General features: G+C 40.7%; 1 protein-coding gene across 3 annotated transcripts; it reads left to right on the top strand.

The window, feature by feature from the left end:
- Positions 1-2209: 2209 nt before the first annotated feature.
- Positions 2210-14488, top strand: LOC115785437 (calphotin-like). Of its 3 annotated transcripts, XM_030737064.1 has the most exons (13): positions 2210-2595; positions 3597-3626; positions 4883-5290; positions 9976-10023; positions 11046-11090; positions 11268-11642; positions 11771-11803; positions 11969-12019; positions 12150-12254; positions 12928-13032; positions 13136-13249; positions 13410-13517; positions 13649-14488. In XM_030737064.1, exons 1-12 carry the CDS (start codon positions 2551-2553, stop codon positions 13470-13472), a joined length of 1422 nt encoding a protein of 473 aa, XP_030592924.1. In that variant the 5' UTR covers positions 2210-2550; the 3' UTR covers positions 13473-13517; positions 13649-14488. The 3 variants fall into 3 exon arrangements, with proteins under 3 accessions (XP_030592924.1, XP_030592925.1, XP_030592926.1); XM_030737065.1 differs by lacking the exon at positions 3597-3626; XM_030737066.1 differs by lacking the exon at positions 11969-12019.
- Positions 14489-16082: the final 1594 nt, after the last annotated feature.

Here is a 16082-nt window from a genome sequence, read left to right as displayed (position 1 = left end):
GTTGCCATTTGGCTGTTTTCCACTGTATTTTTTACAGACTTTTTTGCAATGTAGGAAAAAAGATCTTCACAGTGAAAATGTGTGATTTCAACATATTATCAAAGTGAAAATTACAGTTATGTATTGTTTTAGGATTTACAGTAATCACATGTTTCTGCCACAGAGATACACCCTTTTCAATTGCACGGTCTATTCCTGTTGCCATTTGGCAGTTTTCCACTGTATTTTTTACAAACATTTTTTGCAGTGCAGGAAAAAGCCTAATTGAAACTAGGTAATAATTACTTACCAACTGACAGTTTATGTTTCTCTGATCTTTTATCATTTTTTTCAGAATACAACTTTCAGCTTAAAGTTTTTAGGGCCATAGAGGAGGTCAAGGCCATAGCCCTGAACAATGCCAAGATGCTGCAAGCACTTCTGACCCAACAGGCTGCTAATAATTCTGTGGAAGAGCTGGACCCATTGGATGAGCTCACGCTTCCAGCCTCCAGCTCAGAAGACTTAGAAGCTCTGAACCGGGCACTTGAGTTCGGAGCAGTCAGAAAAAAAGTGGTATGCGTAATTTATTCAATAAAACTGGATACAGTATGACAGTAAAAATGAGCCTTTACCTTCTGTGTAAACAGTGACTTTTAAATTTTTTGTATTTCACATTTTAGGTGCACCATCTGGCAGTCATTGGAGGAAGGGATCTGAGAGCTGCTGTTTATAATATTTTGCCAAAAATTGTCACAAACCACCTTGCAGAACAATACAGCCTCTATGGACGGAAAGGCAAAAAGAATTTCTCTGCTCACAAGCACTTGGTGGCCGTGATATTTAGTAAGTACTAAAAGGTCAGAATTTAGACTGAAGCTTTAGCCATTGTGCACTATTCTCTATAGCCCATGAAAATCATATTGTCTTGACTCCTGACACCAACCACGGTACTCCAATTCACACTTCCAATTCTTTTTTGTCTGTATATTTTTCAGGGGCTGTACGAAAGAACCAAGGGTCAGATACTCTGAGTGATACTGAGATCCAGGCTGTGTTGGGAGATTGGCTGAAACATGCGAAGTGTCGTAAAGACAAGTCAGCCAATCGAGGACAGGACAGGACTGATGAGGAGGACGAACCCTAAATCGGGACTATGCAGCTGCAACATTGCTAGTTTGACCTGTTTCTCTGTACTAACAAGTGTTCTACTGTAGAGTACAAGACGTGTTTTTGTTTAGTAGTGTTTAGTGGTGATCCAAAAGCATTGTTTATCATACTAGAAAATGTACATGTATATAGTAACAACAAAATTAAAGCATAATTGTTTATCAAATCATTGCATTGCCTTGGTTGTTATTAATGCTTTGATCTTATCTAGGCCTGCACTTCACACTAGTTTCAGGCAAGCACGTAGGGTCAAACATGGAAAACATTTGCAAGTATTTTGCAGTCTTGAATTATGCAGTTAAAATTTTTTAACATTGATTTTTCTTTAAATGGAATCATAGATCATTACAAATTGAACTGTGCACATAAATCTAAAAATTTTGTGGGAAATAGCTTATTCTGCAAAAAATAAAATAAAATAAAACTGCAGCAAAATTCTTCCCTACCGGTTAAATTAAATTGTTCTTTGCTGAGTGTTAATTTTAAGTGGCTGGAATCTATATTCACTTTTGATTCAAGTGCGGATGAATCTCACTGGAAAATGGAGGACATATGTTCACAGGCAAACCTTAAAAATACATTCAACATGCCATGTTGGAAATATCAAAAGTATAACGGTCACTGAACATCCTCACAGACGTTCATTGAACGTTCAGTGAACGTTGTCAGTGAACGTTCACCAGACGTTCAGTGAACGTTGACGGTGAACGTTCACTGAACGTCATATGGTGTTGCAGATTTACGTCTGGTGAACGTTGTCAGTGAACGTTCACCAGACGTTCAAGGCGACGTTCACTGAACGTTGTCTGAACGTTCATTGCTAGCTGGGGTCATTTCAACACATTATCACAGTGGAAATTACAGTTATGTATTGTTTTTTGATTTAAGGTAATCACATGTTTCTGCTACAGAAATACACCGTTTTTGATTTTCCGGTCTATTACTGTTGCCATTTCACAGTTTTCCACTGTCATTTTTACGTACTTTTTTTACAGTGTATGGAAAACTATAAAGTGCATCGTTGCCCAAATTTGCGTCATAAGTATTTCTAACTGTTCGAGAGGTGGTGTGGCACTCTGCGGGACCTCTCTCTCTCTCTCTCTGCTTTGATGGAGTGGTTACATAACATAACTCGCCTTCCAGCTGGATAAACCAACTCTAATACAAAGATCTGACTGAGCTCTCGTTCACGTGCGTGTTTGGTGCCCTTTCTCTCTCTCTCTCTCTCTCTCTCTCTCTGTCTCTCCCCCCACGCCCCTGTCTTTCACCCCAGTCCTCCTATAGGTTCGGTACAAAGGTAACAGAAAGACCGTGGGCTTTATAAACATCCACTTTGTTCACTCCGCCTCGCTGTTCGTTCCATTTCTTCGGTTTTTCTTATTTTCCTCAACACGCACCGAAATGCCCAGCAAGAGGAAGAAGAACAAGCGTCGCATGAGAAGGGTGGTAAGTGATGAAAGGCGCACTTTTCCTACTAGGTGTTTATTCTTATAATAACTACAGAGTATGGGGTTGAAATGCTGCTGTTTTTATTTCTTTGTTCAGTTCATTGTAAAATACGTGCGCTGCAAATGATTTTTAACTCCTGTAAAATGCGTGTTTGCGCGTCGTTTTGCGTTTTTCATATTCATGTCAATTTGGTGTTTATTTGACTGCATAGATTCCCATTTTGTCCCACTTCTCTCAGTTGGTGGGAACGCTCCGGGATCCGCGCGTAAAAGCTGGCAGAGACAGAAGATTGTACCAAAAACGTGCCAAAACTGCGCCCAAATAAACAGCGTCTAAATTACACACATATTTTTATTTAATTCACACCGATGCTTCTGGCTTTTCTTTTAGAAGCAAGAGACAAAGACATTGTCAGTTTTGTGGTCAACTGTTGTGCGCTATGCACTTTCTCAGTGAGCGCTGATAAATGGTTAGGGGTAGCGATTAGACGTTTATTTACCTACTGAGTTTATTGATCCATAAAATGTTCCACTTTCCAGTATTTTTTCAATGTACCAGAAAAGTAACACTTTCTATATTAAAATATGTCTCATGCTCAGGACCAAAAACACAATAAGGTACACAGTGTAGTACAGTACACAGTGTCTCCATTAATGCAGTGCCTTGCGTTTTAGATCGTTCAGAATAATGAAGCCCCTTTGCCTTTACTAAGCCAATTCAATGAATACAAGTGATAACTGACAGGAGAAATTTTACTTTTGGACATTCAGTGCCCAAAGAAAAGGCGGGTGGGTGTGGCAGAGACCGGAGGGGCGTGTAATCAATGAGAAAGTAACACACAAACTCCAGTTCTTCAAAGGGCAAAGGGTTACTCCATCACCCAACACTATTATTTTACATGGTTTTTGTTGTTGTTGTTGTTGTTGTTTGTCTGTTTACTTCTAATGAATAAAATTGTCATAAACCCTGCACTCTTTTCACTTGCTTCACCACTCTAGTCTTACTTGAAGCCCAGTCACCCACCCCTGGTAAGCCTTTTCAGTGCTTCTTCTGGCATCCTTCCTCAGTGCCCCCACCCCTAACCCCCACCAAATTTAAGCCTCTGCCTGGCTGGTCAGTCCATGACTCTGAACACCACACATCTGTATTTGGTAATGTGTTGACTGAAGGAATGTCTTGCCCCACTTTTGCCAGATTGGACTCTGCACAGCCTCTCATTCTCCCACAGTCTGGCAGTGAAGTCGTTTACAGCTCAAGTTAATCATCAGTTACCTCAGAGTCCAGGAAGAGAATGTGTTTTTGGACGTTTTAAGATATCTAGCTAAGTTATCCTCTTTAGCCACATATGCCTTTGTATGTGTGTATGTGTGTGTTAGTTTCACAAGGCCTGAGAAATACAGTAAAAACCTTTGATTATTGGAAATGTATCACTTTGTGGTAGCGAGGTTTAGACTTTGAGATATCAAGTGATTTAAAGGGCAAACAGCCAAGGTTGTTTTGATGCTCCCTAGGTGGGCAGTCACATATATATGCACTTTCACACACATGCGCTCTTGGCTTACAGCATGGGTACAGCACTGCGAATGCCTTACTGGCTGCCAGCCTAACAAAAGCGTTTTTGGGGAGTGATTGTAACCTGATTATGATGTGATTAGCCCCACTGTCTGGCCCGCTGGGCACCCATCAGTGCTGCTGACTCGCACGGTTTCCGTTCCCGCTTCACCAGACCTGTCAGGACCAGTCTGATTCAACTAATTAGCTCCCATTATCTAACTAGCTTTGCTGTGTCTACTCCCAGTTTTCCCCTCCCTCTAGTGGTCTGCACTCCTAAAACCTCCGTTAAAGCCTCAGGGGGTTTTGTCCAAAGCTGAAAAGTATGTTGGACGTGGCTGGTATGGCATGCCTGGTATTCCTGTGTGCTAGACTGACAACAGCATCATTATCTGAACATGATAAAAGCCTCAGTAACATTCATACCTCATAAGCTCTCATTTGCCTTTCTTTGAATTTCACTTTCATCGTTCATCATCTTGTTTTACATACTGAACATGTCTATGAAACTATTTTGGTTTGTATGTACTTTCATTTGGAAAGGCGAAGGTTCACAGACTTCTTAGCCTTCAAATGTTAATGGTCACTTGTTTGATTAGTTCAAGTTACCCTGAACCAGTTTCTTGCACCAATTAACATGTCAGAAAGGGTTCAAATAACTGTATGACAAGAAACTTCAATAGTAACACACATTCATTAACTCAGATGTTATTGTGTCTTTCCTGCCTTGCAGCAAGCCCAGAGGCGAGCGCTTGAAGAGCAGCATGCAGCCAATCCACCAGTCAAAGCTAGTCGGGGAATTGCAGTGAGTGCACCCCCCGCAGGAACCACAAAGAAAGCAGCTAAAGCTCCAGCTCCAGAAAAGATCTCACAGCCCATTCTTGTTGCTGTCCCTATTGTGGAAACCCCAAAATTAGAACCAATAGCAGAACCTGTTGTGGAGCCCATCCCAGTTGAGGTACAGGCACCAGAGGCTGTGCTGTTGGAGCAGATTCCAGCAGAAGTTGAGATTGAAGTCCCAGCACCTGTCACTGAAGAAGCACCAGTTGTGGAGACTCCATCGGTGGAGCCCTCTACAGTTGAAGCTGCTATAGTGCAGGAGCCTGAACCCGAGATTCCTGAAACAGAACCAGCAACTGAGGTAAGAAAGCAATTTTTGTTATACCAGTGTTGATGTTTAATGTTGACTGAAGGGTGAATATAATTGCTTTGAAAAATAGATTTCAGACTCAGACTGTTACAAATCACAGGAACCTTTTTTCAAAACTGACCAGTAAAGAAATTCCAGATGTTCTCACCATTTGTCTCCTATGTGCATCTGTACCCACAAATCTGAACTTAAACTGTATGAATCAATGTTTCAAGCATTTTACATACAAGTTTCAACAGTTGTAGTGTTTCAAAAGGTGCAACTGTTACTTTAAAGGTGAACGGTTGCCGTTTCCAGGTTGTGTCGCACTTTTCACAGTTTCACTACTGCTTGGTAAGTAGTTTGCAGACAAGCCAGCGTCTTCCACGCAAACTGCTGGAGACCACGGCAATCTGCTAGAAAGTTTTCAGTGGAGCATCGTATACATCTTTGCAACCTCCAGCAACCATTTGCCAACTGGTCACAGATTACGCAGATTTCCCTAGTGACCAGCAGTTGCCAGGGCATTGCTGACCAGTCTCTAGGCCTAAGATAATGGGGTTTTACCAGTCAGTTTCACAAAGACTGCCAGAAACCTCCAACAACCACCTGCCAACTGGTTGGGGAATCCATATTTTTCCCTATAGCAATGGTGGTCGCCAGATGGTTGCCAACTGGGCTCTAGGCCTGAGAGACTGAGGGCTTAATTGCCAAGTTTCTCTCTTTCAACAACTTTGCTGCTTTCTCCAGCATCCTTTTATTTTATAGAGAGAAATGGGAGCATTCTAGTATACTGATTACAACTAGTGGCCATGCTTGTATCACAGAATGAATCAGAATTACTGGCATAAACACTGATATATATATATATATATATATATATATATATATATATATATATATATATATATATATATATATATATATATATAGCTCTGTGCACCCATGAGTGAACGAGGTCCAGTGAATGCTGTGTTGGGTTCAGTCTCCTAAATGAACATCGCTGGAATCAAAATTGCATATAGTTTGTGAGAGATTATACAGAAACAGGCTGTTTTTGTAGGTGGTTGCTCTCAAATTTTCAGATGTTGCCAGGTCAAATAGTATTTGCTGTGTTTGGGGCCATGTGGGAAAAGGGAGCTGGAATTGGTGGAGGTACTGAAGCGAATGGAACAACATGTTCCATTTAGCAAAAAGGTGGAACGTAGGAGAGAGACTGAAAGATACATCACTGGCACATTGGGAACAGCTTTTTTTTTTTATCAGCCATTATCACCTACACTAAAACATAACGGTGTCCCTCAGCATGCGTCTGTTTGTTTGTTCTTTTTGGAATAGGCTGATTTGTTAACACATATTAAGTTTGGTATTATAGGCATATCAGGATGCTGCAGTACATTATTTATTTATTGTTGCAAGAAAATATTTAATATGTTACAACACGAATGTTTATAGCTTTTGCATTTTTACCCTGCAGTAATATTTTCTCAACTTTTTAAAATCTCACCTACAATTTATTATTTGCAATTTTAAAAGGCTAGATAAGCTTTGAGTCTTGCAACCATCTTGTACATATTTTGTGAACTGGATGTTCTGTTTTAGCCAGTAAATTGCACATACATGCAAATCTGTGACTTCTATTCCAACTGAGGAGTGCTTTTAGCCCAGTATTAACTAGTATAGACTTCAGTCCTACTCTACCCTAGTTAGATAAGCAATTAGGAAAATGCTTACATATGCTTACATGTGCTTACATGAGCTTATGCTTACATGTGTGCCAAGCCTAGAATAAGAGGAAAGAAGCAGTGCTGTGGTATTAATAGCATGGCCTTTTGTTAAGACTTCACTCAGTGTTATACTGTTTTCCAGTATTCCTGTGGGTCCTCATCCAGCTCACTTGTGTCATTTAGCTAGGAGTTGTAGACACAAATCTTTACATGCATGCAAGCACTGAACTTTACAGGCGCCATACAGACATTTGTATAGAAGAATGGCTGACTGCCATTATGTAGTTTTATACTGTGGTACTGTGGCCATATCCACTCTCTCCATGCCACTCACTCTTCTTGTTCCGACTTTCTTTCCTTTCTTTTGCTTCGCCACATCGTTGCTTGTAGATGAATCAGATTCAGGTCAGATGACAGAAACGGCACACATTTATGCACTTTTGCAAAATTAAAAAAAAAACATCAGTACTGACTGTAATTCTATTACTGTTGTATTTTATGTATATATTAGGAACTTTTCTTAGTTTGGATCAAATTTCCAAGTTATGTTGTTGAGCTGTTGAGCTTTATAAACCTTTGCTCACAGACAACTTTTGCATTTGGCGCTGCACAAACTGTGACTCGTACCTGTAACACCATGTGTCCGCTGCAGACGCAGATGGTGACAGTTGGTTGATCAACTGGCTTCATAGGGCTTATATTCAGGTGGCTTTGGGGCCAAAGAGATGCCCCCACTCCCTCAGGATGTGATTACAGAAACTCAGGTGAGTATCAGCCCACAGCCCATTCCACAGACTGGCTGAGTGCATTTGATTTTTGTGGCCTGAAGCAACAGTGAGTGCAACTCACCCACTAGTGAAGCTGAACTTTTGGTACCTGCTTCCTCCCCTATGTTATTGCAGCCTTGCACTCCTCCTCTGTGCTATCTGCTGCCCCTCTTTTCCTGTCAAATCTGCACTTTCTTGTACAGGTCTTTCTTCTGCCTTTGCTATTCTCTCTTCCAATTTTCTCTTCTTTCAGTTCTGCATCCTACTCCTCCTGACCTCTCTTGGTACCCTGTGTCAGGCTATGAACCCTTAATAACCTCTGTGATTTGCACCTTTACTTGTTGTTTCAGTCCATATTTAATAGATTCTTTGCTGATGAGTTGAGAGGAGTCAGGGCTGTAGAAGGCTGATATTTAGCTCAGGGAGGACAGTTGCCTGTTTGAAGTGTGTCTGTACATGTGTGCAGTTTAGACTTAAAGATTTTATACATACAGATGTTCCAGCTTTTGTAAAGGGACCCATTATGCTAATTTCTAACTTTATTTATCTGATATTGGGCCTTGCTAAAGCCCCTTCCCATCCCTGTAGGCCAACTTTCTTCTGATTGGATGCACCATTAATGCATAACCAGTGTACCTGTGATAACCATATTAAGAATATCTGCCCTCAATTACATTATGCAGAGCCAGGAGTAGAAAAAGTGGTGTGAAAAGGAAAGAAAATAAGGAAATGAAAACGATTGATCCCCTTTACAGCCTGTAACAATATTTACCTGAAGGATCTTTTAGTCACGGTGAAAATTCTCCATTTTGAGTCACTTTTAAGCAATTTAGAAAGACTGTCGATCTGTGTGCAAATCCATTTAGTACTCGTTCTGCTGGTGTGTATATACAGTGTGTAACCCCTGCTTTCTCTCCCCAGTGGCTATAGGTGGAGTTTATATGTACGTTTCTCAACTATATGTGCATATTTGCCCACTTGACTGTTAATTAGTAAGATATGTCACCCCCTAATAGTGGCACAGAGAAAAAAGTGGTCAAACAACCAGGCTGTGTCGCTCTGTTCAAACTAAATAGACAGGTTCGGGTGATTTGGGCCAAAAATGACTCTCATATTCCTGATTAGCAAAAGCAGCTTGCATGCACAAGGTTTTGCCCTACATTGAAGAAGAACTGGCACAAGACAGACTAAATAATTGAGTCAGACTGTGAAGATTTAAAATATTTATATACCACTCCCTGCGATTGTCACTATAGCTCAACACACTCGATTGCACAGTTGGTGTGCCACTGGCCATTGGCAGCATGGCTGCAAGATGGAAAAATATGGATGACTTCTGTCATTATGGGGGCATTTTGGTGAATCCTTGTCTGGATAATAACCACTGGTATGAGTAATAATAATAATATTGTGATTTGAATAATAAATAGTTGCACATGAGTATAAACTGCAAAACATTTATTTATTGACTCATTTAAACACATTTCAGTGGTACAAATATTTGCTTGTCTTTCCAGTGGCAAAATATAAAAGATACAAAAGATGAAATCAAAGATGTGAGTTTAAAATTTTAGTGGGTTTTGTGGATGAAGGATTTGGGGGAGAACACAGATTTAATGATGTGAAGAAGTTTTCTGGTGTTGGGTTATACAGAGGGAAGTGGAAAGAGGGAATAACTGCTTTTCACTGCAGTGGTTTCTAATGGTCCTGTAATTGCCCAACTACAGCAATGCTCACACCAAGTGTAGGAAGAGTGCATCCATTGGTGTTTGTTTGGACTTCCAGTCCAAATTCCAATTCTAATTTTGCCAAACATTTCCATTTTTGGACACAGAAAAGACTCACTGCAGTTCCTGTGTTAAACTCCTCGGGCCCGTCACAGCTACAGATTGGCAGATGAGCCGTTTTTACAGAAGATCATTTGGCTCTGGGCCCATTTTTAGTACTGCTATGTGTGTGTGTGTGTGTGTGTGTGTGTGTGTGCCCCTCCCAATGCTCAACCTCTAAAAAGTCAGTAAAGGCTGCAGTGCAACACGAGGCACATATTTTTCACTGCCTGAAATGCTTGTTAACGTATCCCAAAGTGGCTTTTTTCACATTATGTTCGTTTTTCCACCTACATTCTGTTTTATTTCAAGCATGTGTATCTTTATGAATGTTTTGCTACCTTGTAAATAAACTCTTCAACCTCTTGTGCTCTTAGGTCATACCCCCATCTGAAGCTCCAGTGGTGGCTCCTTCTGAGACTGAGGTAGCTAAACATGTATTTTTATCTGCATGCATCCACTTTTCTCTCCATTTAAACTGAGCATAATTGCAGAGTCTATCTTTATAGTAAGCCAGAGGCAGATTAAACAGGTGGGAAAGTGTATGAGTTGGACAAAAGCTCAACATGACGGTTCACACGTGAGACCGGCTTTGATTTTGGAGCTGCTCATGTTTGTGCAGCAGCAGTCAGAAGCTCTGGTGCATCGTGGAAATGTAGCACTTGCATTACAGCTCTCTTTGGAAGCATTAGTTAAAACACACAAACACGCTTTATCAGCTTTTCCTAGACAAATAAAGCACACTGGTTTCATTAACTGGTTGCAAAATTTACCCTTTAAAAAGTAAAATGCATTCATTCAATAGAAAGTTTGAACTTTATGGACACATAGGTCTGTGTGTGTACTGCTTTTGCTGACAGCGGTTGCAGAAATGATGGCATGCATTAAAAACAATTTCCACTCAAGTTTTACAAGTTCATAGCAGCAGTCACTGAACAAGAAACAATCCTTTCAACAGAAAGGTGCTGAAAATTCCTGCGACTTTAGCCTCGCATCGAACAAGCAGCAAGCACACTTTCCCCCAGGAAAGTTTCCTCTTATGTAAGTGCTCAGATCACAGTCTGGCTCGACCACTCCAAACGTTTTCATGAGAAAAGAATCATATTTTTTCTTAGAGTTTCACCGATGTGCAAACAACTTGCAAACAAGGATATAAAAGATATCAATGATTTTCATTACGTTGCAAAAATGAATCAAAACAACCCAAAATTGCAATTATTATGGCCTTTTATATATCATAAAAGCAGCAATTAGGCAACTAATCCTTTGAACCACAGAAGTAAACATTCTTATAAATGTGATTTTTATAAGATTATAAGCTTTAAACTGTGTGCACAGCTATGGCTTTTTGTTTGTCTGTTCATCTGTCGTCCATGTTTTAATTTATTTCATTCCCAGCCATTCATAATGAAAATTGGCTATTAAGAGTGTTTTTGCCACTTTCCAGATTCACACAGTTGATTCTGCAGTCATAAAAACCGAGACTCAACAAGTAAGACATTAAAATTACATCATCATACGCACAAACATTATGACATCGTATTAAGTGAATGTATTTTTGCCCTGTATGAACTGTAAAAAACTTTGAGAATCGCTGTTGCTGCTCTCTGCTGTCGTGTTGTAAATGTCATGTTTTTAAATGCGCGCTGTGTTGATTTCGCACGTGCAGACGGAGGATGTCTACGAGGCACAGGACGAAGTGGACGCTGCGGCCCTGGCAGAGAGAGACACTGCGACCGAGGCCGCAGTGGAGGTGGCTGTCACAGAAGATATCGCTGCACCAAAACCCGTAACGGAAGCCTCTGAAAAAACAGCGGTAGAAGCGCTTGGCAGTGACCGAGTTTCTGCTGAAGCAGAAGCCGCTCCAGACAAGGTGGTTACAGAGACTGCTGCTGAATCAGTGGTGGAGGTTATCACAGACGTACCTGAGCATGGGCGACTGACTGAAGCGGCTGTCGGTCCTGCAGCCCCAGCTGCTGAAGAAGATGGTAAAGAGCTGCCGGCTGAGGAGGATGCACCTGCTGAGACTGCTGTAAAAACAGAGGTGCCACCTGATGAAATATTTCATCATTTCATGCATGTTTTTGTCATTTTTCAATCTATTTTTGTCCAAACTTTTAATAGCGAAGACTAAAGACGGTGTGTCCTGTTCTGTCTTTGTGTTTACATCAGCACGCGCCTGCTGAGTCTGTGGAGATGCCAGCAGTGAGTATTTTTACCTTTCTGCCAATTAAAAGAAAAAGTAGAGTAAAATTTCACTTATTATTATTATTATTTGGTAATTTCTGTACAAGTAATTCTTAAAGGGAAAAAAGTACAATCTCCATAAATGGCAAAGCAATGATATTTCAGCACCTGTGGTCTCACAAGGTGCCCGACACCAATCCCGAGGCTCCAGTACAAGAGGCTGAAGCCAACGAGGTAATAAGGTTTTCAATTTAATCCTCAATGCAGAAATTTAGGGGATATGCTATTCATATTATTAATTTAAATATCACGAATGCTTACTGTGGGACAACATTTTCCTCTCTTGTTCTCCTCTGACATCTAGGGCACTGTTGCTGCGCTGCTTGCTGCCTCGCCACTCGATGAGTTTGTCGTCACAGCATCTGTCTCAGCAGTGGAGGTCGCCACTGAGTCTGCTGCTGTCCAGCAGGTGAGAACTAAGCCAACAGAAATTTAACATGGTGCACTGCACAGCAGCACAGCACTTCTCAAATATATCAACTGCAATAAAAAGGGATTCACAAGTGATTGAAGAAAATCACACATTTAGAGACTAATTCTAGGTGGAATTTATGGTATGTCCCTAACACTGTTCTGAAACCCCTCACATTGTCCCCACTACTAATCTGGAGTCTATCCCAGCCTGTCACAGGCTGGGATAACACAGAGCAACAGACAAGCATTCACACTCATATTCACATCTATGGGCAATTTAGAATCACCAATTAACCTAACCCCAGTAACTGCATGTCTTCGGACTGTGGGAGGAAACCCACGCAGACACGGGGAGAACATTCAAACTCCACACAGAGGCCCGGGCCAAGGTGGATTCAAACCCAGACCTTCTAGCTGTGAGGCAACAGTGCTTGAGTTGTAAATGATTGGGTAGTTGGCTCCTCAGGGCATGTGTCCACCAGGTAGCAGGTTGTAACATATAAAGCCTGATGCGTTATTGTCGTTGTGAAAAGTCATTTTTCTCTTTCACTGTGTCTGATAAATGGAAACGGGCAGGAGGATTTTACTATGTTTACTTCAGAAGCTCCACTTGTGTAACCATTCTCATTCAGTCTTTTCTAACGTACCCCACCCTCTGTGGCATTTAGGAAATTTTGCCCACGAGTGACATCTCGAGCACACAAACAGGCTCCATGGATGTGGCAACTTCTGGAGCTGAACCTAGTGCTGCACCTGCAAAGGAAATGGTCATTGTAAGCGAATCTCTGAACACTGTAGCCTTATATGGCACACTGTCTTCTGAAACATATATTTTGCCCACTTCCTTTAGTTTTTCCTCCCGCTCTTCCTTCACAGGATCCTGCTGAGCCAACACGTCTGGATGGGCCGTCAGAAGAGTCGAAGTCGGAAACATGTGACCTGCAGTGTCAGATGCAGATCTCTGTGGAGTCTGTGCAGCTCAACTCAGTGGTAAAAAATAGGGAGAAAAAAAAAAAACATTAATTTTTTCAACCTTTATTCAAGAGTCTATATGTGTATAAAAATAAAAATTTCCAATGTGGCTGTTCAAAGATGTGTGCCTGCTTAATTTTGTTATTAATAACAGTATCTTGTTAATACTTCTGACCAGGAGATGCCAGTGGAGACGGCACTGAACGCACACATTGTTCCAGAGGTCTCCATTGAGGGCTAGAGCCTCATCGCGCAGCTCAGAAGATCTTTTTTTTTGTTTTAATTTGTAAGTTACTCACAATCCATCATTTACCAAAGAAAGTGGACTCTTATTCTTATTTTTCTTTTACTTTCTGATCCTTTCAAATGACTCAGTTTACACTGTTTCCAACAGTCTGTAATCTTTGTCTCTTTCAGTGTCCCCGTTTTGTCTTTTGGAGGACTCAAAAATTTGCAGGGAGGCAACCAGCTGACCTTTTCATTTTTTAAGGATTAGGATCGAACTGCCAGGAAATCAAAGAGACATCCACACTTTGAAGTGCCTTTTCCTGCCCTGCTTTCTGTTAAAACATCAAACCAGATGTCAACGTGCAAAAACTTCTGCGTTCAAGGCAGCAGAATAAAACACATTGTGACTCCTTTTATTCAACTTTTACCCCCAAAACCACGTACGCTGATTCTGTTTTAGCGGTGAAAGTAGAAGTGCTGAAGAGACGGGGTCTGATTTTTGTTAGCATGTTCCCGTCTCTTTAGAACATCTGCCTCCACACATGCATGTGAATACTGTAGCATTGATGAATGTGCCTGCAGTTTGTACTTAGGCCCGTTATCATAAGGAAGAGACGACTTGATGTGTTGTTTTTTTTGTTACTTGTTTCAAAATAACTGATTTTGCTTACTTGTCTTTTTCACCATGCATTACATATACAAACTTCCACTTAGTGTCACTTTTCTCTGTCTTTGAATTCTCGCTGTACCAATGCTAAGGTTAGTTCGATGCTAAAACTACACCCTGAAGTCACAATTTTAGGTTTTATGGCCATCGTACACTGGCAGAGTTTGAGGGAATGAGGTCAGAGGTCATTTCCTGTTTCTTTTTTTCCACTTCTTCCTTTTGTAATTCATGCGTGTAGACCACGTGATGTGCTACAGTTTTGTGTTAAAGCCCGTGTTCTGGAGGGGAAATATGGTCGGGGTTGCTGTTGGGCTGTTGATGGGCTTACCTGAACTTTGAAATAAAGCTGTAACTCATCGTAATGTAGGGATATGCATTTTGCTTTATTACTCTGCACCCTGTTCAACTTATGTAAATAGGAGCACCAGCCAGTTCTGGACTGGCAAGAACTTATTTTGTGATTGTGTAAGAACTCTGCCTGTCTCCTATGCATTGGGAAAATTATCAGTAAAACTCATTTCACTTTGTTGTACAGTTAATAAGTGCAAATAATAGAAAGGCTGAAGCTTCAGAAATTGCATCTGGGCAAAAAAAAAAAGATGTGAAAGCTGCATTTCCCGCTCCTCCCTCTGACATGTAAATGCTGCTGCTGCATCAACCCCTCATCACTTCCTAATCATACACTCACTGGCCGCTTCATTAGTTACACCTATTCAACTGCTCATTAACACAAATGTCTAATCAGCCAATCACATGGCAGCAACTCACTCCACTTAGGCATTTATACATGATCAAGACAACCTGCTGAAGTTCAAACTGAGCATCAGACTGAGGAAGAAAGGTGATTTAAGTGATTTTGAATGCGGTGTGATTGTTGGGCTTGTCTGAGTATTTCAGAAGCTGCTGATCTACTGGGATTTTTACCATAACCATTTCTAGGGTTTACAGAGAAACCCTACCACTCATTACAACCAAAGTACGCAGAAGAGCACGGAAGAGACATTCATGTCACATCCAACACAACAGGTCGGGCTTGAAGCAGATGACTTCACCGGGTACCAGCTAAAAACAGGAAACTGAGGCCACAATTCACATGGGCTCACCAAAATTGGACAACAGAAGATCAGAAAAACACTGCACATCTGGTGAGTCTCAGTTTCAGCTGTAATATTCAGATTGTGGGGTCAGAATTTGGTGTAAATGACACCAAAGAACAGATCCATCCTCCCTTGTTTCATTGGTTCATGGTGGTGGTGTAACGGTGTGTGACATATCATCTTGGCACACTTTGGGGCCTCTCAGTACAAATGCCACAGCCTACCTGAGCATCATTGGCCATGACTATGTCCATCCCTTTATGACAACAGCGTAGCCATCTTCTGATGGGTATATCTATATGGATCAAGATGTATAACAATTCAGAACCTTTTATCTACTGAGACAAAAACGAGACACCAAAATGTTTGCCTCAGATCAAAATTATTTTAATTTGTTTTCACAATGAAATCTACATTCATATTAGTAGGATGTAATTTGGTACAGTTGTGGATGTGTAGATTTCACAATCAACACTCTTTATACTGTTGTATCATATTGTCCATGAGAGATTTAACTGAATTTCAAGCATCAAAATTATATATTTTTTTCCTAATTTTATTTTGCTGGCCCCTTTGAGTGAATGGTAACAAAATGGAGAATAGAACCAAAATTTGCAGTTCTGCATTAAGAGGAAAAAAAATGTTTAATAAAAAAAAAAAAGGCAAATGAATGGACAACTGAAACACATACCACATAACCAGAGAGACGATATATATTTGTAAAAGCACATTCGTATTGATATTTGATACTTTGGAATGAAAACAGGAACAAAGAGGCTCACTGTGATTAAGTAACCACATTCCCATTTCACCTCAGCACATTCCACTTATATATTATGTCATTTGTGCCATTAATATG

This window comes from Archocentrus centrarchus, chromosome 9 (assembly GCF_007364275.1).
Source record: "Archocentrus centrarchus isolate MPI-CPG fArcCen1 chromosome 9, fArcCen1, whole genome shotgun sequence".
NCBI classification, from domain to species: Eukaryota; Metazoa; Chordata; class Actinopteri; order Cichliformes; family Cichlidae; genus Archocentrus; species Archocentrus centrarchus.
Note: the sequence above shows the minus strand (reverse complement) of the source record. Positions and strands in the feature narration are given on the sequence as shown.